Source organism: Nuphar pumila, chromosome 12 (assembly GCF_984573655.1).
Source record: "Nuphar pumila chromosome 12, dmNupPumi1.hap1.1, whole genome shotgun sequence".
In the NCBI taxonomy this organism is placed as follows: Eukaryota; Viridiplantae; Streptophyta; class Magnoliopsida; order Nymphaeales; family Nymphaeaceae; genus Nuphar; species Nuphar pumila.
The window spans coordinates 13,669,746-13,693,466 of record NC_143260.1 but is presented as its reverse complement, the minus strand read 5'-3'; the positions used below and the strand labels follow the sequence as shown (position 1 = coordinate 13,693,466).

Sequence of the window (23,721 nt, the reverse complement as noted above, 5' to 3'; positions counted from 1 at the left end):
AGAGATGCGTATATATATATATATATATATTTTTTTTTACATTGTGAGTATATTTTAACAAGATCAATCTTGGATTCCATTGTACGAACAAAAGACAAGAGAGACAGCGTTGTCACGACTTCAACTCCGAGAACCATATGGCTCTAATACCATGTAATAAAGTATGCAAAAATGTAATACAAGAATGCTAATGCATTCATAATATCCAATAATGGACAAGCACAAAGGCACAAGAGAGAGATAGCAAAGAAGTCCACTAAGGGATAATACAAAAAACCTTTAAAAGGCTTTATTGAATGAGAGCTCACAAGCTTAAGAATACAAGGGGAGAACACCCTTATTTATACATAAAGAGAGTGGGGAAAAGGGGAGCCATTGGAGGCTCCCACATGTTGTCGTTGGGAGCCCTCAACGGTCATATTTATGGGGTCCCAACGACTATAATGTGGGACCCCCAATGCATATTAAATAATTGAAAATAAAAGAAAAGAAAAAATAAAGAAAGATAAAAATAAACTACCTATTAAAATAGTTGTTTCTAGAAACAACTATGTAAAATAACCAAAATACCCTTATTGGGTATATATATATATATATATATATATATATATATATATTAACACTTTGTCCTTCTATGAGACTACACATCCAATGGTTTCTAAGTGATATGTGATCTGCTTCATTTTGTTTAAATACTCCATTATGGAGGTGAACCCTTTCTTGAGATTTTGGAACTCCTTAAAAAACATGATCCTTGCTTCATAAACTTGAGAATATTTCTGAACTAACTTACCCCAAAGTTCCAGAAGAGTGCAGTCAAAGGATACGCTGATCAGAACTTCCTGAGACAAGGTAGACTTAATGTATGCCACAAGTGCTTTATAGTGTTTCATCCAAGAGACATTCAGGATTGCAAACATGGGTAATTACAACCCCTTTATTGTCTTTTTTTCCTGCATCGCGATCGAGCCATCTAGGTGACTCAAAAGATCTTGGTTGTGAATGAATGAAATGATTTGTCGTTTCTAGATGAAAAATTAGTATTGTAAGTTTTTCATAAAAAAGTTGATTCAAAAAACTAGCAGAAAGGGATGAGGATACCGAAGAATCCATGCCGAATACGGGTAAAAAAAGAGAAAAGGTATAAATAAGAAGAAACTGGTGCCAAGAATGAAAAAAGGAATATAGGATTATAAATCTTATAACAGAAAACTATAAACACAAATGATTCGAAATATGCAGACTGTCAGTTTTCTGCACCATAAGTTTTTTGCTGCACGTTAGAAAGAACGAAAAATCAAATTAACTTGAGCACCCAACTCAATCTGAGTAAATAAAATGATCCAAGTACTTCTTCCTCTTTTTTTATTTACTATTTAAAAGAGACGTGTAACCCAGATATGAAAGAGTAAGTCAGAATATTTTTCTTCACATGAATATAACTTTCATAGATCTGAAAACGAGGAAAAATATTTTCAAGCTAGAAACACGAAAACAAGATTGAGTTAGGGTTAAAGAATAAATCCAAAGAACAATAGCAGTAGGAATTGAAGGAGACAAGAAAGAAGAGAAATCAAGATATACGCAGTGAAGAGAAGGAGAAAGGGGTTGAGAAGAAATATTTGCAGCCAAGGTTTCGATCTTACCTTGATGATCAGTTTTAATATCAGACCCACTTTGATACCATGCGAATCGGGTCCATGCTGAGGAAGAAAGAAGATGAGAGGAAGAAGAGGATGCTGCAAAACCCCAAAACGTCAATGCCACAGACGTATGGGTTCTCTTCTATTATATTAACAACTTACCTTTTAAGTGTACATGTCATTTTACAGCAATACCCCATATTTCTAAAAGCCTACTATACAAGATAAGGGGTTAATATATGAAACATAAAATACATCAGCACATGGGATAAATACAAAATAAATCAGTACACAATGCATCCCAGTTCTGGATCCAGTATAGATCTGGATCTAGATCATGGATCCAAATCACATGTCAAGAGCAATTGCTATTTAGATTCTCCAACAGCTTAGTTGGGCATAAATTATGAGTCTAGTTTCCAGTTATGTGCTCATACTGAAACCTTTTCATCATTTTTTAAAAGACATATTCATAACTTTCAAAAAACTAAATTTTCACAATAAAGACGAAAACTGATTTTGGCTCTAATGGTCTTGAATTTAGTAGCCAGCCAAAACCTAACCCAATTACCTGTCACGGGTTGTTCCCACCCAACAAAATTTGATCTCTTAAATCAGGTAAGAGCATAGTCACTTGGAAGCGAAGTGGAAACAAAGAGATGCATGAAGCAGAAATGGGGAAGCAAGTGTTAAAAAGTAGTGTGAAGAGGGAAGTGGGATTCATTTTGGAAGCGATTGTGGAAGCGTGTGAGAAGCGAAAAAGAAAACATTAAGGAACGGAGTGGGAAGTGAGGGGGGAAGCGAGTGGGAAATGAAAGGAAAGCAAGAGGGAAGCGAGTGGGAAATGAAAGGGAAGCAATTTGAGAAGTGAGTGGAAAGCATATTTCCCACAAATGGGAAGCGACTAGCGAGTTTCCCCTACACTTTCTCCTTTTGGGGGAAGTGTGGCACTTCCCGTTTCATAACCTGGAAGAGTGCTCCCCACCCCCCAGCAATAGAGGTGCTTCCCATAACTATGGGTAAGAGTATCAGCCAAGACACATACCTAAAGGATTTGGATACTTTGATACCATCACCACAATGCATAACCAAAGCCCCAAGATCAAATATGGATCACATTAATAAAACTCAAATTGTCTGAAAATCTCTTAAAAAGTCTTGAGAGACTAGGAATCAGTCAAGCCTTCTCAAGAAAGGACTAGATCAATTTATTAGACCAAGAAACCCTTACCCCCCCCCCAAAAAAAAAAAAAAACAAATAGGGATGTCACACAGCTAACACGTCCAAGAAGAACTTAAAAATCTTGGAAGAAGCTCCCCCTTTACTAAGGTGTTAAAATCGTCCTGCAAAAAATGGATTTGAAATCCCCACCCCAAAAACCACGATAATGCTAAGCATAATTGTTGATATCCTTTAACTCATTCCAAGATGCTCGTGACAGTCTCACAGAAAAACAAGTGAAGATAAATGGGTTGCTACAAACCTGAAAATCAAGACTCTACTTTATCATTAGCACGTTTAAATGAGAAACTACAATTCTGCCATATCCGATTGATTAAGGCCCTCTCAATCTCCTCCAGCTCCTTCTCCACAATGCCAACAGTATCAAGCTTTTGTTTCCTAATCGAAGAATTGCCTCCTGTAGTCAAGAATAACCTAGATCATTGAGTGAGAATTAAAGATCCAACAAGTTGTGTCACAATATGTCAAGGACCTTCAACTCTCAAACCAATCTCTTCTCTTTTTGGTTAGTTTTGATATCCATGTCGGCATTATTAGTATTGTATCATATTGCATGGTAAAATATGTTAAATCACATTATTGGCACTATTATATGCAACAAGACAATGTTAGGTTACAATTATTAGGCCATATGATACGAGTAGACTCTTTTTTTAATACTTTTCAACGGGCAGAAAAGTGGTAACTGGTCACTTCTAGGAACCATTTTAAAGCAAGAAAGGGATATTTTGACTATACTTCCACTCCTCAACTCGATTTGCACATCCTCACATTTTGGATCAAATCACCCAAATTTTGGTGATTTCGCAAAAACTGGGACCTACAAAATATATTCTTTTCTGCCCCTGATCTCCAAGTGAATAGGAAATAAATCAAATTATATCATTTTCCTGTTCACTAGCATATCCCGGTCATCCCTAATCCATCCCTAATCGAATGAACTCCAGCATGGGGTGTATGATATGCGACATGAGCATCCCTGTACCTTGACCATGTGCATCTTGGATTTAAAATAAGTTAGTAAGATTGGGATTTTTTTTCCACCTCTCCTAGCCATAGTGAAGACAAAACTCTATATCCTTAAAATTCAACATAGCATCCTTATCACACCACCAACCGCCTGTTCTTGTAGGCCAATCCCTTACTTTCACCTGATCATTTTAATTCTCTTGGATTGCTTGAGTTCAGCCAGAGACCACCCATTATACATAGAGAGCCCACCTGATTGAGTGAGAATGATAGGCTAAATGAAACACAATTCTTCTGTGCTTGAAAAACCTCTCTTTGTTCCTGATCTCCTCTAGATATAGAGAACCCATTGGAAGACAAGCCAACACCCCTTCTACTGATGACCACCATTCGGAATAGACAATCAAAACCATCACCAAATCATTGAGGTAGAGACTGCTAACAACCTTGATCCGCTTCCAATGGAAACCCAGAGACTTCCACAAGGCAGGTCTCCACTTCCCAGCCCCAGCTCCAAGTTGAACTTGCAACCTCCATCCAACGGCCCCATTTTCCTTTATTGTAATACACTTTTTTGTCCTGGATATAACATTAATTTGATCATGTTTATTATTTATAAAACCTTACATTATATCCCCCATTTGGATGTGTATATATATCGCTCCTTCCTATTTATATTTGTTTTAAATAATTATTTTATGTTTGTTTTTTTGCTTTTTTAACAAATTTTTATAAATGGAAATAGAAACGGACCATTTAAAAAAAGGATTGTTTTTCTTTTCTATTTTATTTCTCTTATTTTACCACAATCACCACCACCTTTACCAACACCGCTACCAATCATTATTCAACATCATCATCATCATCAACATTACCATCCCATCCTCACTACCATCACCCCTTCTGTATTTCCACACGACCACCACTACAACTGCATTTCTTCCCTACTTCACCACCATCACCAAGATAACTATCCCCTTTTCACTTCCATAACCACCACTATCCCTTCTTCACCACCAACACCACCCCTTCTTCACCACCATTGCCACAAACATCACTATCCTTTTTCCACTTCCAGCACCACCATCATCATCACCATCACTTCTTCATCCTCTCCCACCCACCACCTATCCCTCTTTTTTCTTCATCCTAGGTTTAAATAGTTTGTCATCAAAAACTGATTCAATTATAAGAAAAAAAATTATTTATAAAATGTGTTTTTATTTATACTTATAAAGAACAAACATGGGCCGTTATTTATCAACATTTTTCTATTGATATTTATCAGCAATAAACAGAAACACATTCAACCAAGGCTAAAATGTGAGCTACAATTGAATCATGCAGCTTTAAATTTCTCCAAATAGAGGATGCCTCCTATTTCCCTGTTTATGTTGTTTTCAGCATTTCAAATTTTTATTTTTCGGAGCATGTTGAGAAGTGTGGTTTGTTTTAGAGGCACATGAAAGGGAGCAGTTAGGAGGAAGGAGACAGAAGTTGCAGAGGATTGCTGAAAAAAAAAACCTTAAATAAGGCACACCGTATGATCCCTAGAGAATTTAATGGACAAAAGATATCAGCATCATAGAATTTTTTATCACCACTTTCCCAGTAACAATTGAAAACAAACCTGAACTACACCATCATAATCAGTTGATGCCAAGAAGTTTTTAATGTAGTTGTTCCAGCACACACAGCTGAGCTTAGATCTGCTTGACATCTCAATCACAGGGTAGTGAATATCAACCATGTCATTCAACAATGATTGGAACTCAAAGATCTTGATCTTCTTGGACACGCCAGCAGCAGAAAAATACTCTTCATCACGGTCAAAACTCAAAGAGCAAATAACATTTGCAGAATTGAGGAGATCACCATTTCTTAGGACACCACGTACTTCAAACTTACTATACCGAGCGTACTTGCAAAAACCATCAAAAAATGCTCCACGGGCATCTTCCTTTTCAGAATTCTTGCAGCCCTCAACACTATCACTTGACATTGGTAAGCATCTATCTTGATTCCTCAGCACATCCCTGTCTGTACGTGTTACAGTCTCATTTTCATCAAGCTTGAGTTTTGAACGCATGGAAAAATATGCATCCTCTAGCTGATTAATATTCTTTAATATCCTGGCTTCATTAGAACATACTATTTGTGACCAAGAGGGACTTCCTGAAGTTGTTGGCAAAGATTCTTTATTTTGACATGCTGAGCTTATTTTTTGGGTGATATCCTCAGTTTGAGTTTTCAAATCATTGCCAGTGTTGTTCTCCTTGCATGCCTTACGAAGACAGTCAGTACTTCCCAACAGTGATTGCCTTCTTTCAACTTCCTGAATATCTGCTTCTAAACATCCAATATCTTCTACCAGCTTAGAGGACTGAATGCACTTTTTCTCTTTCAAGGTTAAAAGGAAATGCAGTAGCAATTCTGATTCAGCGTCTTCTTCATCAAGGGATGGAGCTGAATGCTTTTCCACAGGGAATTCCTGTGATCCAAGTATCAATTCTGATTGTAGCACTCTCCTGCCATTATATCAAAGGACAAAATCATCAGAAACTCTAAGTAGACATTTTCACAGCAACAACAAATTTCAATTCAGTTAACAATAAACTATCAGCATCAGAGACCACCAAAGATAATGAGTTACCACAAGAATAGGTCATGGCCCTACTCTGGAAGTCTATACCATTTAAGAAGTAAAATACAACAAATTCTTTGTGCGTGTAGGATGTTGTTCACATGCATGACTTATACTGGAAGTTATCAACAAGCCATGTTCACCAACTTCTATGACACCTAAGAAATTTCAGAGTTCCATGAGTGTATTACATTAGATAATGTTGGTGAAGGGATTTTCTTATAATTTTACATAAAGCATGATTGCATTTATTTTATCCTTTGCAAAAACTAGAGAATTTATCAAAAAAATACACAAGCCACAAATTTTATAAAGAAAAAGAAAAACCATTGGTGATGTTATCAAAGAAAATCACTACATGGGATAGTGAAAATTAGGGAACTTGCAAACATTACCATAGTTGAGTGTGTGCACGCATACACACAGGGAAACACAAAGTTTACTTATTATCTAGTGTAAGCACATATTATCTAATCTAGAATTTAGCTCATCTTGTTTCTGTAGAGGATTTCAATCTCAAGTAAGCATGCATATAATATAAGCATATTATGGGGCTTGTTTTCATAATTTGTGCAAGTCACTTGATATGGAGAACAAGACCACTAGAGATCCATGACCAACTACATGGAGTGTATAACACAAATGTGACCTAAAGCAAAGACACCATAACATGGCTGAGACAAGGGGAACCTCTTTACAAGGCCTTTTTAGCCCAGTGAGAGAAGACAAGCACAATTTTTTAAAATGAGAAAAATAAGCTTTCTGAATCCATGGCCTTTCTCACACTTCTTCAATATGTGGAGGATGTCTTAGTTTTACACTACATCAATCAAGAACTTGGATAGAACTTAAACCAAAAAGCAACTACTTTTCATGAAAATAATAAAGAATCATACTTCATATTCATTTAACCATCAGAAAATACTTGCAGAAAATATCTTATTGGTCGCCTTATGAAAATTTCCCAATCAATTCCCAGTCAAATTGTCCAGGATGCCACTTTATGCAGGGGCTAGAATGAAAGATTTGTTCTTTTGTAGATAAGGTCTGAAAAAATGAATAATTAAGTGTGGTATGAGAGTGTATTCTCCTCTCTTAAGGAGGAGTGATCTCAAATGAGGTTTCATTGCACGACTCTGTTCCACTGACTACTAGACAGATCCATAGAGGGAGGGAAAAGACAACTAGTATTCCTCTCATCCCTAGGTCGGCATTCCTTCCATCATTCGTTGAATGCCTTCTCACAATCAACCATGTACTCTATTCTTTTTATAAGGAAGAAATACATTATGAAAATAGTGTTGTCACTAGTCGTGGCATTACTAATCCATATTTCCACTCCTTTCTTCCCATACCAAATGGGAAGGAATTGATTGAGTTCATCTAGGAATCGATGTAAATCCTATCAGCAACATGCTGAATGAGACAGATGAATGGCTGCCTTAGGATTATGTGTGCCCTATGTCACAGGGACTGAGCAAACCGGGTGCCGCACCCACGTCGACGTGATGCGACACAGGTGCGCGTGCGGGTGCGGCACCCGGTGCGGTCAACGCACCTAGGGTCATTTGTGTCCAATTTTTAGATTTAAAAAAAATGCCCGATGAAATATGTTGTGGAGGGGAGGATTAGGGCAATTTTTTTTTGCCCTAATCCTCCCTTCCTCTCCTCCCAACCTCTCCTCCTGAAGCCGACGCCGATCAACCTTCGTCAGACCCCGACGTCGCCGCCGACCACTCCGCTGGACCTCTCTTCCTCATATATGCTCTCTCCTCTCTGACTCCCTCTGCTCTCCCCCTCTCCTCTTCGACCCCTGCCCTGCACAAAGAGGGCGCAGGGAGGGGGCCCTGCCAACAAAGAGTGCAGCCTCCCCTGCACAAAGAGGGAGGACAAGGAGGGGGATCGGCCCTCCCCTCCACACAAAGAGCGCAGGGAGGGGCTCCCCTACCAACAGGGAGCGCAGGGAGGGGGCTCGATCCCTCCCCTGCCAACAGAAAGTGCAGGGAGGGGGCTCGGCCCCTCCCCTGCACACAGAGAGCGCAGGGAGGGGCTCGGCCCCTCCCTGCCAACAGGGAGTGCAGGGAGGGGGCTCGACCCCTTCCCTGCACAAAGAGGGCGCAAGAAGGGGGCTCGACCCCTCCCCTGCAAAAAGAGGGAGGGCAGGGAGGGGACTCGACCTCTCCCCTGCACACAGAGAGCGCAGGGAGGGGCTCGGCCCCTCCCCTGCCAACAGAGGTGCAAGGAGGGGGCTCGGCCCCTCCCCTGCACAAAGAGGGACATAGGTTAAAACAAATATATTATATATATATATATATATAATATATATATATATAATATATTTTTTTTGCCGCACCCCCGCACCCGCACCCATGTGATATAACGTGTGCCTCAATCTAGAGGCCTTTAACATTTCTCCCAAGTCCTTCCCTTTCAATAGAAGACAATGGAGTCCTCAATTAGCATGCATTAATAGAAGCCAACAAAAATTTTTGATTCTGATGAAGAGGCATGGTACAACATGAAGTGGGACACAGAATTTAAAAAAAGAAGCTTAGCCTTGAATAGGATGGCAATGGCATCTATCCTTTGGGGTTTATTCTCTGCAATCAATTGAGTGCTCAATTACATTTTACACTCCCTAACTTCCTTATCTACTCTAAATAGATTTTGCAACTGACCCAGTACATGGGGAAAATGAAAATGGTTGGTATACACAATGAGTGATCCTGTGACCCAACCGAGTTGTCTTGGATCGAACTGTTACTGAGTCCAGAAACATGTTTGACTCAATAATAACCTACACCCAGATGAGTTTCATGCTTGACTTAGTCGACTCAACTGAGTTTGCATGTCTCTCTCTCTCTCATACTTAAGGCCATAGTTACCAATAAATGAAATAGATACAGGAAGTAATGCATGAAGTGGAAATGAGGAAGTGAGTGTTAAAAAGTAGTGTGAAGTGGGTTTCATTTTGGAAGTTGTGAAAGAGTATGAGAAGCGAAAAAGAAACATGAAGGAAACGAGTGGGAAGCAAAAAAACTAACATTAACATGAAAAACACAAAAAAAAACCAAGGGGAAGTAAGTGGAAAACAAAATGGAAGTGAGGGAAGCGATTTGAGAAGCAAGTGGAAAAGCATGTTTCCCCACAAATGAGAAGTGAGTTTCTCCCATGATTAGCATGGAGCTCCCCACTTTGGAAGTGCAACACCCCGCCCCCCCACCCCACCCCACCCACCCACCCACACACACACACACACAATAGGGGCGCTTTCGGTAATTATGCTTAAGGCATTTGATAGTTGGTAATCTTATTATTTCATATTTTAAGATGATTGTGAATGCAGTAAGTCAATCATGATTTCTTGATATCGAAAATGTATGATGTTAGATGTTGAGTTTAGCTAAATACAAGTGACACTTAGTAAAAGTTTGTTCTTTTATATTTATGATTGGTTTAGGTTATTTAATTATTATAGTATCATATTTTAATTTATCTACTTATTATTTAGTTTTAATAAATTAAAAAAAAATTGACTGACCCAAGTCTAGACACGTTGCTGATCTAAGACTGAGCTCTAAGATTGCCAAACTGTGCTGAAGTGGATGGTGTTAAAATGTAAAATTGTACATATATATATATATATATATATATATATAATATTATATTATATTTTTTTTTCATTTCTTTCTTTTCTGTAATTTTTTTCCTTTATTTTTATTTTTTGTCTTTATGTCATCTAGTTCAGTTTGAACTAGAATGACCGTTGCCAGTCAAGTCCTGTCCAGACTTGACTAGCAATAGAGCTGTTGGACTGTGTCCTCCAACAACTCTATTGAGTCCGCTTTCAGCTGTGTATATAAAGGGGCGCAGCCCCTCTTGTATTTCATTTCAATGCTTCTTAAGCAATTGGTTTTTCATATCAATAAAGAATACATTTTTATTTTTATTTTGTTTCCAGTTATACCCTTTTTAAGGGTTATGCTTTAGTGTCATTCTTGAGAGTTGCCCTTGTGAATCTAAGCTCGTTTTTCGAAGATCCCCATTTCATTTCATGGTATCAGAGCCGCAGAAGTATTAAATCTTGAGGAAAAGCTGCCTCGGTTTCCGTGTCTGTTTGCAAAAGTGTTCGCCACTTAAAAAGAAGTGTTTTATCACTTCATTGGGGAAGATTTCACATCTTGTTGTATTGTTTTTTCTTCTTTCTTTTTCATTTTCCTTCTTGTTTCTCTTTTATCCATATTTTTTCTCTCCTTGTAATCGATGGATGACAATGATAAAGTCACCATCATGCCTATGAAACTAAGGGATACGAACTATGTAATATGGGCTTCAATCATGAAGCACCATATATGGGGTGGATGGTTCTGATTCGGAACCTAAGCTATCTCTTACTAAAAAGGAAGAAGATAATCGGAAGAAGAGAAAATCAAGGTTATTGCCTCATACGAGAAGAAATGGAAAGAATGGAGAATATCTCATGTGAATATAATGTCATGGCTTATCAATAGCGTTGACATTAAAAAATGCTCAAGTCTTGCCAAATTTGATCATGCCGATAAGGCATGGGAATACCTTAAGAATATGTATTCCCTTAAAGATATTGCACACGTGTGCAACCTCCAAGAAAAAGTTTGAATGATGACACAAGGAGACAAAACTATTCGTGAATATTACAATGAGTTGTCCGAACTTTGGGAAGAACTTTCCTTTTTAGAACCAAAGTGGCATTATGCCGAAGACATCGAGCTTCGTTAGAAACAACTCGATGCTGAACATTTTTGCCAGTTTATCACTGGATTAAGGCCGGAATTTGAAACCACTAAATTGGCCCCTACTTCACCGAGGAAAATTTCCTTCTATTGTTGAAACTATTGAAGAGTTAACAATGGAAGAAAATCGTCTCCGGAAAAGTTCTTTAAAAATTGAAGATGATTTTGTTTTAGCCGTGTCTAGACCAGGGAATCATATTCGATCATATAGACCTCCTCAGTTTAACCAACAAAATGGTGACTATGATAAGAAAGTTATTTGTCATCACTGTCATGAACCGGAACACTACAGGCCACAATGTCCCAAACTTAAGGAATTGAGAGAAAAAAGAGTTGCAATTGTTGGACGGAGCCAAAAGATCAGGATGCACCAGTTTCCCTAACCCAACTAATGGAGATTTTTCAGTCTCTCATCAAAGGTGTCTCTTCCTCATCTGAAGCTTCAACCGGCGCAGCAGCCTCATCTTTTTCTGATCCAGGTAAAATTTCTTGGCTCCTTGACTTTGGTGCATCTTTTCATATGACCCCAAATAATCAAAGTCTATCCAAATGTGTTAAAAATAAAACAAGTGTGTCAAAGGTCTTTACTGCTGATAGGACTTCTCTTAAAATAGAAGGAATAGGAAATTTTGAAAAAATTTATAAAACAAGAAAATTTTCTATTCCAGAAATTAAACATGTTACCAAATTAAATTTAAATCTTTTATCTGTATCTCAAATTTCTGATTATGGGTGTAATATTTCTTTTTCTTCTCATGGTTGTTGGGTACAGGATCGTCACTCAACCAAGCTGATTGGGGAAGGACATAGAAAAGGAGGGCTCTATTACATGAATTTTTTGGAAATGCTGAAGAAAGTTTTTTGTTATAATATTCAAAAAATAGAGTTGGAACTGTGGCATAAGAGACTTGGTCACCCACATATAGCCAAAATCCGACATTTTCCAAATCTAGGGAAATTTTGTAACTCTGAATCATTTGATTGTAAAGATTGTATTCTCGACAAAATGAAAAGATTATCATTTCAGAACAGAACATTTTTCTCTTCAAGACCACTTTAATTAATACACTCTGATGTTTGGGGTCCTGCACCAGTAATTTCTAAAGGAGGATTTGTTTACTATGTTATTTTTGTCGATGATTTCTCTCGACACACGTGGATTTACTTTCTCAAACATAAGTCTGAAGTATTTTCATACTTTCAAACTTTTCATAATATGGTTAAAAATAAGTTTCAAAATGATATTACTATTTTTCGCACAGATTCAGGAGGAGAGTTTTTATCCACAGATTTTCAAAATTATCTTAAATTGCATGGCATCACACATCAAAGATCGTGTCCTTATACACCTCAACAAAATGGACTGGCAGAACGAAAACATCGCCATATTATAAAAACCACTAGGACTTTATTAATAGCAAATCAAGTCCCGAAAGACTTTTGGGCAGAAGCTGCCTTAACTGCCACCTATCTCATTAATAGGATGTCATCTTCTTCGTTACAAAATATCACTCCCATTGAAAAACTTATGAACATTTCTCCAGACTACTCTACACTAAGAAATATTTGGGTGCAAATGTTTCATATTTCTGACAAAAATGATAAACTTTCTCCTTATGAGATTCCCTGTGCCTTTTTAGGATATGCTGAAAAACAGAAAGGTTATAGATGTTTTGACTTCAAAAATAATAGACTATATGTGTCTAGAAATGTTTCCTTTCTTGAAAAGGAGAGCTTCTTTGATTTTAGAAAATTAAAAGACGCCACTGAGTACTCCTTTTTGCTAGATCTAACATCAACATCTGATGAATATGACCTTGACTGTAACTTTGATAATGATCAAAGAATTATTGATCTTAATGTTGAAAATGAAGAAGTTCACAGAGATACTAGTATTCAATATTCCAGGCGACAAGAGTCTAATCCTCCATGTGCACTTGAAAAATATTTTAACATTCCAACTAGACGATCATTTTGAGTCTCAAGGCCTCCAGGAAAGTTTGTATCATATGAGTCTTTCTCACCCACATATAAGGCAGTTATTGCATTAATTCACTCATATAAAGAACCATCCACATATTTTCAAGCAAAAAATGATATCAAATGGATAGAAGCCATGAAAGCTGAATTAGATGCACTTGAAAAGGCTTCTTCATAGAATATTCAAGATCTTCCTCCAGGGAAGAAAACTATAGGATGTCGATGAGTTTATAAAATTAAAACCAAGAGTGATGGTACTCTTGAAAGATATAAAGCCCGTTTAGTAGCCAAAGGTTAAGCCCAAGAATATGGGATTGATTATGAAAAAACCTTTGCTTTGGTAGCTCGTATGACAACTGCCCGAACCTTAATTGCCTTAGCTTCTATCAAAAAATGGTCTATTTTTCAAATGGATGACAAAAATACTTTTTTAAATGGAAAGCTAGTTGAAGAAGTATACATAGAACTCCATCATTGTCTAAGTATTCCTAAGGGTAAAGTCCTTCGCTTAGAAAAAACTCTTTATGGACTTAAACAAGCACCAAAAGCTTGGTATGATAGGTTTAGTCGTGTTATGATTGATATTGGTTTTCAATTCTATTTAACGGACACTGCTTTGTTTATTAAGAATTCTGATGCAGGGATCATTGTGCTTATTCTCTATGTGGATGATATGATCATCACTGAAAGCGATAAATAGGGAGTTAAAACAATCAAAATACTTCTTAAATCTCATTTTGAAATGACTGATTTGGGCTTGTTGAGATATTTTTTAGGCATTAAAGTTGCTTATTCTCCTAGAGGATATTTATTATCTCAGGCTAAATTTGCTTTTAATATTGTTTTTAGGTCTGGTATTACTGATGATAAGAAAGTTGACACTCCAGAAGTTAATGTTAAAATGAAGATTGATGATGAAAAACCTCTTGCAGACCCTACTCCTTACAGATAGCTTGTCGAAGCACTTTCTTACCTATCCATTACCAGACCAGATATAGCACATGTTCACACAGCAAGTCAATTTCAACATGCTCCTACTTGTGTTCATATGGGAGCAGTCATGCGTATTATAAGATATATCAAGTCCTCTCTTTCACAAGGACTTTTCTTATCTTCCTCATCTTCTCTTGATTTAATTGCATATACTGATGCTGATTGGGGAGGTGATCCCAATAACAGACACTCAACCCCTGGCTTTTGTGTCTTTTTAAGGGAATCATTGATCTCGTGGAGGTGTAAAAAGCAACAAAAGGTATATCTCTCATCCATCGAAGCTGAATACAGAGTCATGGCAACCACGACCATAGAAGTAGTTTGGCTCTGACGACTGCTTGCTGACATGGGAGCTGAAGCAACAAAGGCTTTGACAACAAAAGTGCGATCTGCATTGCCAGTAACAGAACACTCCACGAATGCACCAAACACATCGAAATGGATTGTCACTACGTCAGAGAGGAATATCTACACTGGATAATTGATCTGCCATATGTCACTTCAGAATATCAGTTAGCAGACTTCTTTACAAAGCCTCTCGCTGCTCCCCGATTTCACTTTCTCTTAGACAAACTTTCGCTCATTGTACCGTAAGTTTGAGGGAGAGTGTTAAAATGTAAAACTGTACATATATATATATAATAATATTATATTATTATTATATATATAAATAAATAATTTTTTCATTTCTTTCTTTTTTGTAATTTTTTTCCTTTATTTTTATTTTGTCTTTATGTCATCTAGTTCAGTTTGAACTAGAATGACTGTTGCTAGTCAAGTCCTGTCCAGACTTGACTAGCAATAGAGTTGTTGGACTGACACAGTCCAACAGCTCTAAATAGAGTTGTTGGACTGTATCCTCCAACAACTCTATTGAGTCCTCTTTCAGCTGTGTATATAAAGGGGTGCAACCCCTCTTGTATTTCATTCAAATGCTTCTTAAGCAATTGGTTTTTCATATCAATAAAGAATACATTTTTATTTTTATTTTGTTTCCAGTTATACCCTTTTTAAGGGTTATGCTTTAGTGTCATTCTTGACACTTGCCCTTGTGAATCTAAGCTCGTGTTTCAAAGATCCCCATTTCATTTCAAATGGTGCTTAGGAAACTCCTTGCAGATAAGTCTTTGTTTGTTTATAACTATGTCACATGAGTATAGGCGGCAATTCTAAAAAAGTGTGGGTACGGGGACACGACGGTATATATATTAAATATTACATAAATATAAATAGATTCCAAAAATCAAAATCTATTATTCCAACAAGACAACATAAATTAATTTAACATTTAAATGATTAACATTTAACAACCAATTAAACTAGTAACAGAGCAGGCTAACAACTTTTATTCAAAGAATCAAAATTCAATAACAAGTAAAGCTACAACTACAACTGAAAAGATCTAAATAATCTATATGCAGTCTGAAAATATCTAGATTATTAGATATATTCAGTAGAAAATATTTAAGAATCTATATTCTGTCTAAAAATAGATAATCTATATTCGGTATGAATATCTAATAATATATATAAGTATAACTGGAAAATACCTTAAAACAAAAAAAAAGGAAAAACAGCATAAAAAGCTGAAAGAGGGAGATAGAGATGAGGAAGACAAGAGCAAGAGAGAGGGAGACAAAGAGGGGGAAGACGAGAGAGAGAGAGAGAAAGAGAGAGAAATTGAGGGAGGCACGGATGTGAAATCGAGAGAGGGAGAGAGATGAGAGAGGCGATTCGAGAGGGAAACAGAGATGAGAGAGGCGAGAGGCAAGTAGAGAGGGAGACAAAGAGAGGAACAGAGACGAGAGTACCTGAGCTGCGCAGAGAGGGCAATGTTGCGAGGGGCTGAGAGAGGTGACACTGCGACAAGCGGAGCGACGCTGTGAGGGGCTGAGCGACACTACGAGGGCCTGAGCGATGCTGTGAGGGGCTGAGAGAGGCAGCGCTACGAGGGCGGAGGCAGCGTTGTGTGTGAGAGAGAGAGAGGGAGAGTTAGGGCAGAGAGTCGAGAGAGAGAGAGAGGGAGTCGAGCGGGTTCTTTAAAAAAATGACACGGGCCGGGTTTTTTGGACCTGACCCGACGTAGTGCGGGACCCAATCCGTGGCTTACCCGCACTGCAGCCGGTGGCGGTACCCATGTCGACACGGGTAAGGCATCCTAAATGGAGTGTCCGTGTTACATAGGTCTATAAAAGAAACAAAAGGGCAGTGACCATACACATATACTGAGAACTTAATAGCCAAAGGCGGCTTATATTTTTTGTGTGATACAGTCAACAAGTTTCTTATAAATATTTACTGATTATAAAAGATGCCTTCTGAAGGGAGTTGAATGGTACAACAGTTGCCAAACATTCTAATATCTGACTTCTTACTCAACCCAATTTCTATGAACCAAATATGCCAATTAAAGCAAGCTCCACCTTTCACGCAAGGAGTAAAGAGGATTATCTATGTTAAGGGACTATCAACCACTGTATCATGCTTTCACAAGAATGACAAACTCTATCAAAAAAATGAATGACCTGAAACAGGTAATTATGCATCCCCCCTTGCTGCTGATGACTGAACTGAAGACCCAGACTACAAGTCACTCAGGCTATCATGTAAACCTAGTCAGGAAATTAATTGAGAAGCAAATTATAAGAACACAGTAGACAAATATAGAGCTAAAGTTGAACCTAGGGAATTGGCCAGAGTTGTAGCTGAAATATCATATAGCATTGGTCTTTTAAGAATAAAAAGTTAGGTACTCAACCTTGTTCTATGATATTAAGGAGTTTCCGGTGCTGCAACCCCAACCTTGTACTATAATACAAATATCAGTGTTTTCTGGTCGGTTTGAATTATCTGGTGGATGACTTATCCTTTTAGATGTACAATCAAACCTCTTTTTCAATGTCATAGAAGCCCAAAGAAAGAAGGGAATACAGTACCCTTTTAATGAAGGTATCATTAAACAAATCCAACTTGATTATAGTTTTTTGTGGGAGAATAAAATTGAAGCACAGTTTTTTAGGACCAAAAACCAAACTTATGATATTTGTATTAGAAAACCTATTAAGATGGCATCATAAATATTAAATGTCCAGCTCTGCACATGCTTGATCCAAATACAAAACCCTACCAAGAGTCATCCTTGCATCAGTGTCAAACTATAAAATACTTTCCTCATTCATTGATGTTTACTTTCTTTAACAGCAATTTTATAAGATTCTTTTTTTTTCACTTCTTTACAGTTAGGGGTGGCAAAATCTGACACGACCCGCCAACCCGCTTCTTAGGCGGGTTCGGGTTTGGCTTAAACGGGTTCATGTCGTAAATGGGTCGACCCGCCTAACCCGTTTATTAAACGGGTCGGGTTCATGTTAGGGGTATGCCAACCCGGCTGACCCGTTTAATAAACGGGTTAGGCGGGTGGGTCAACCTGTTTACCCGAACCCGACCCGCCAACCCGTTTACCCGAACTCGACCCATCCGCCAACCGTTTACTCGAACCCGACCCGCCAACCCGTTTACCCAAACCCAACCCGCCAACCCGTTTACCCGACCCGACCCGCTTATTAAACGGGTTAACCGTGTCGTGTCGGGTTACCCGTTTAATAAATAGGTTGGGTTCATGTTTGCCACAGCCGACCCGTTTAATAAATGGGTCGGGTTCGTGTTGAGGTATGCTGACCTGCCAACCCGTCGACCCGACCCGCCAAACCATCGACCCGATTGCCACCCCTATTTATAGTTACTGACATAATAGTATTACCTTAACTGAATAACAACAATTCAAGTCATACTATTGACTTGCACAAATGATAAATGCCCAACTCATATTTTTTGTCTCCATCAATGCTAAAAACCTCAAGGTTTTATATGTTCATAAGAAGAAAATAACTCTGTTCATACAAAGATAGCTTTTTTCTTTTGATAAGCAAGCTGAGTTAGGCGGATCCCTACCAGTATATAAACACTATAAAACCAATCTGGAGGCCTGTCCTTCCAATGGCATTCCATATCCAGCGGGGCCATATTGGCCAACTTACAAGCCGGATCATTACAAAATCAAGGCACCAGATGAACCCAACAACAGGGCATTGTAAGCAGTCTCACCATCACTGAGGTCGGCATCTTACCTTTAGTGCCCCAACCTTCCAAATTCTGATTCAGCACCCTGACTATATCATGCCTGGAAGTTTCAATTATTACTGGTTTTGACCCATCAATCTTCTTAAGCATTCTGGCCCAGACATTCCATTTCCAGTCTTGCATTTTCCAGCTGCCCAAAAACCACCCAGCTGCCAAAAAATGGCCTGTACATTCCCGGATTGTGTATCCAACCCTCTAATGTGTGTTATCTCTCTAGGGAATTGGCAGTTTTATCTTCTAGGGAGAGAATAAAAGGGGGAGAATAATGGTCAAGAGGTAGTGAAAAGCTATCGCCTGTAAAACAAGACCAATCCTTCTTAAGTCACAGTAGATAGCCTCAGCTGAAAATTATAGTCAATTATTTATCAAACTAGTACTAAAACTTCCAGTTAACATCTGTATCCCATGTAAACGCCACACTGCATAAACCATGAAAACAGATGTATGCAGTCAAACATACATCCGACACAATCAACATGATCTCTTAACTTCCTTTTTCGCCCTATAGTCTTGATTCTCCATGTTATTAGTATGTTCCTTTCATAATTCGTCATTAGATTACTGTGTGTTTCTTAAGGATCTTAAGTTTCCATTGTAACTCGTAAAAATTTGGGGCATGTTTGCAATGTCATGTGATTCTTGGATCTTGTGATTGTAAATCAGAATCACCATACTCTCTCAAGGTTAGTGGAACATGAAAAAGTAGTTGTAAATGTGAATGTTTTTACCTTGAATTTTAAATAGGTCACAAGATTGACCTTGTGATATACTTTCTCAGCTTCTACTTTCTCACCTGTGACCAAAACAAACAAGCCCTTGGAGTCTAAATAACCATATTGTATAATATTTATACAACTAATTTACATTTACATGCCTATGAATCCTACCTTTCATAAATTTGACATATTGGCTCTCAGACACAATTTCAAGGATGAAGTAAGCAACAAGCATCAACCACTGCTAAAAATTTTATTCACCCTCAGTATCATGCTAAAAATGCCTTTTAGAAACACTAACTTGTGAATTTCCAAATGAGGGGCTATTTTTGAGTAGTGCACCATGAAAACTAAAGACCCTATCATTCAATGAGTGAATTAGGTGTTTGTTCCAAGCACAAAAACACATGCTTGGATTTGTGTCACACTGTCCAAAAAGTTTCAAAATTCAAAATCTAAAAACTTCTTGGATTTGCGTTAACAGTCCCAAAAGTTTCAAAATTCAAAATCTAAAAACTAAAATGTTTTGAAAAAAAGTCAGAAACCTGGATTTCCAAAACCCATTTTTCCATACTTGAAAGATTTTAACCTCTTCTGTCGTTTGATAGCTTACTTCTCTTTTTCTGACTGATTGTTGATTTAGATGGATGACCATGTCCAATTTATAACAAGCAGCTGGTGTCATTGCAATTCAGGACACGTAGACAATTATTTCCCCAGACTTGTTTGCTTTCCAAATTTTCCATAAAATAATATATACAAGGTGGTTATCTTGGTTCTAGTTTATAGCATTAATACTTATGATAGGATTTAGAGAAATCACATGAAAAAAGAAAAGAAATGCAGAATCTTTATACAACAAGTAGACAAAGAACAGTTCTAGGAATAAGGTTTCTGCACTGAAAATGAAATAGCAATGATATAAAAATTTGTGTTAATAACTTTCTAGGGTACACATATTGAAGGAGTTTAAACAAGAACAATCCATTTCCCATAAATAAGTACCTTGCTTTAGGCCGAGATAAAGGCTCAGGATGGAGCAGCCAAAGACAGAAGGCAGCCTCCTTTGGATTCTCAGACAAAAAAATTGGAGGGAGGATACGATGCCTTAAATCTGACATTGATGCTTCTTGTACTTCCCATGACTCAGAACAGCAAAATAGCTGATACAGAGATGCTGCTATTAGTTTCATACAACTGATAGATTGTCAAACAGAATCACAAACACAAGTTTAAGATCATGCAAACCCAGAAATCAAAATGTAATTGTGGCTTATGCATACTTAAATTATCTTATTTTCAAAGAGCCTGAGAAACTCCTGATCAGCATCAAAGTCTCGAACAAATCCAAAATACTAAGTTTATGCTGTGAATTTTTTTTGATAGAGCACAACACAATTATTTCTGGATAATTTATGATGCTAAAAAACATAATCTTGACTGCTTTTATGCTGATTGCAAAAAGAAACACCACAAATAGCACATTCCAGACACACACACACACACACACAAAAGAAAAGAAAACCTTTTCTTTTCTTTTTTTATTTTTGGGAGAAGGAAATACTATCTTTCAGATAAGACAAAAAAAAAAGTTCTGCTGCTTCTGGCTTTTGGGATTTGATCTATGTTATATGTGATAAAAGTTGTCAAGATCCATGTAGATAAGTAGAAGAGAAAAACATCCTATTTCAGATATGCAAATACCTCAAAGAGGAGAACACCAAGACTGTATATGTTTGATAACAAGAAGCACGCCTTGCCATTGATCTCCTCTGGACTAGTGTACCACCTCTCCTCCAACTGCTTATCATTAAGAACAAACTGTTGCTGAGGTTGATTAGGCAAGTCAGAGGAGCCAGTATACCATTTCGAAGTATTATGATTTTCATATTCATTCTCATGTACCTTAAGTTCACGTTGAGATTGTTGTGCTAAATTTCTATTCATAATCATATATGCTGCTGATTCAGGTTTAAAATCACATGGTGAAGATGATACATGATGTTGATTAGATAACCTTAAATCATTGACAAACTTTTGGTATTTCAAAGATGGAGTTCCTTGGCTGCGCAAACCACGCACTGACTGACTTGCACGTTTTAAATTATTGCCATGATCAAAAGATTGTTGATGCTTCCTTTTCAGATGACCATCAATTGAAGAGTTCATGAAAGCCTCGGTACTACCTGAATAACCCAATGGAACATGAAATCTCGAAGAGCCAACATATTTAACTTGGTTATGTGGTGAGACAACGAAACTTGATGGCCATAAATCTTTTATAAAAACCCCTTGAGAGTGAGCAAGATCGACTAGCTCTAAGATTTGCTTAAATATAAGCAATCTTTCTGATTTATTTAATTTGTTGCTCCCACCCCGAAGCCACTCCCTTAAGTTAACACCATCCTCAAATGACTCACCATTGATACCACGATCACCAAGTAAAGATGAAGTACCAGCATAGGCAACAGAATCGTGGGATGCATCTGGCAAAATATTAGCATCACAAAAAACGCTTCCCAAATTTGCAGGTTTTATAGAAGCATCAGAATCCTTAGGAGGCTCCACATCCCTCATTGCAATCCCCTTTCCCTTCAAGGTATTCTTGGCAAAGAACTCAGAAAATCCCGAAGATGGTAAAACTCTGGTTCGCAGTCCCCCACTGAGCATTGTTGTGGGTGACAAACTGCTCGAATGATGATGCCTGTCACTATGAGCTAAGTTCCCAGAAGCCGCGTTGCATTCTTGACCAGGATACTGAAATGAAACTGGTATTCGATCCCAAGACTTACGCAAGTAGACATTCTTCATGTTCTCTTTGGTACCATCATCACAATTTTCTTTAGGGGATAGGTTTACATTAAACTGCGCCGTTGCTTGTTCCTTACAGATGGACCGACCATGCGAACTACCATTCCCTTGACCACCGGCCATCTGATAAAGGTGCTGCCAATGGAATCTTCTGCTCTGTGTCTGCCCAATTTCGCAAGCTTCAACAGGCGCAGCATTGGAGCACCCATCAGCTGATGAAACATTAGAACCTTTGTAGTTTATCAGTGTCAACTCTTCGACCATCGACTCAGTATTACTCACAGAGCAATCGTGTCCAGAAGTAGACCAAGAATGGGATAAAGGTTTATTCTTGAACCTATCTAGAATTTGTCTCCTGGCTTCCAGAATCTCCCCAAATACAACCGGCGAACCTGGGAAAAACCCCATGGCGCTGTGCCCCATAAACGACCTCAATGAGGAGAGCTCCTCCGGCCACTCATGCTCCGAAGAGGCAAACTGGGATTGAGATTCTAACACATTGCATGTATCCAGTTGTAGGGCGTGACCACTGTCCGTTACTTTAGTGGGCGGACCCTCTGTCGTCTGCTTCACTGTCTCACTCTCTGTAACTTCATTCACTCCTTCCATGGCACCCCAAATGGATTCAACACGCTCACATCATCGGGCACGCTTTAACTCGACCAGAATCGGATCAAATATAGCGCAAACCTATCCTCCCACAGACAAGCAAAAGCCAAAACAAGAAACTCATAACAGACCCTGCAATTATCAAGCAAAAATCGCAAACTAACTTAATCAGAACTACTCAACTTTCAAAACTCAAATTCCCCTACCCGCTCTCCCCGCTAGCTCAATCCGTTTTTCAACCCAGTTCAGATTTCGATTCAAAAATCGCAATTGATCTCTCTCGTCCCGCCCAATCAACAAAACAAAACAAAAAAATGTGCAGTTCCCAAAATGCAACCAAACTCTTGAATGGGGAAAAACTTGAACTCGGGACTTGTACGGGAAAACCCCCAAGATAGATAAAAGAAAAACCATAAGAAAAACGAATTAACTTAATAAAAGCGAACGAGATATCTGAAAGCTGATACCAATCGTAGGCCGATCACCGGAAATAGTAAGAGCACCGAAAGATGAACGCCAGCGGCTTGCCTGAAACGGGAAATTCCGGGGAGTTAATCTCCTCCTCCTTTGTATCCCCTCCGTATCGAAGCACAAGCAGGAAACCCTAACTTGAAGAGAGCAGAGAAGCCCCAAGAAAATATTAAGGAAAAATAAATACAAGGGAAAATCGAATGAATCATTGTACCCTAACCACCAGATTTATGGCTCGAATTTCTCGCTGTTTTCGTTTCCTTTTCTGGAAACCTCAGAGGAGGCCATGAAATCTCAATGATCGTTGAGAGAAAAAAAATAATAAAAAGTAAAATTTAAAACCTCACCTTTCTTTACAGAACCGCTTTGTCTGTTGTCGTCGAAGCCTACAGGAGAAGCCGAGGGATCGAGAAAAAAGGCCACCAAAGCAAACACTCGACGGAGGATATTTTTCACGCAGAAAAGAGTCGAGCGTGATTTGTCCTTTACGGGTTTTTACCTTATCTGACCACTGTGAGTGTTCAGAACCTTGTGAAACCAGGTTGCATTTTGAAACATATTACAGGTTGTAAAACGTTTCTCACCCAGCGTTTACAGCCACAAATCCCATCCCTCTGTGGGTCCCACTCCCCACCGTACCCTAACTCCACAAGTGAGACCCACAGAAGGGCGGGGTTTGTGGTTGTAAACGCTGGGTGAGACTGTATTTTACAGGATACGCTCTCGGTCT

General features: G+C 38.3%; 1 protein-coding gene across 5 annotated transcripts in view; it reads right to left on the bottom strand.

Annotated features, from left to right (window-relative positions):
- LOC149820054 (protein SPA1-RELATED 2-like) overlaps positions 1–23,463 on the bottom strand; it is a 52,097-nt gene extending 28,634 nt beyond the window's left edge. The window contains exons 1-6 of one of the 5 annotated variants that reach the window (XM_089982053.1): positions 23,339–23,409; positions 22,988–23,128; positions 21,006–22,652; positions 20,805–20,921; positions 20,106–20,263; positions 5,486–6,383 (exon numbers count right to left, since the gene is read on the bottom strand). In XM_089982053.1, coding sequence (XP_089838179.1) covers positions 5,486–6,383; positions 20,106–20,263; positions 20,805–20,921; positions 21,006–22,520 — 2,688 coding nt within the window. In that variant the 5' untranslated portion in view covers positions 22,521–22,652; positions 22,988–23,128; positions 23,339–23,409. The other 4 variants (XM_089982054.1, XM_089982050.1, XM_089982051.1 and 1 more) reach the window with 4 other exon arrangements.
- Positions 23,464–23,721: the final 258 nt, after the last annotated feature.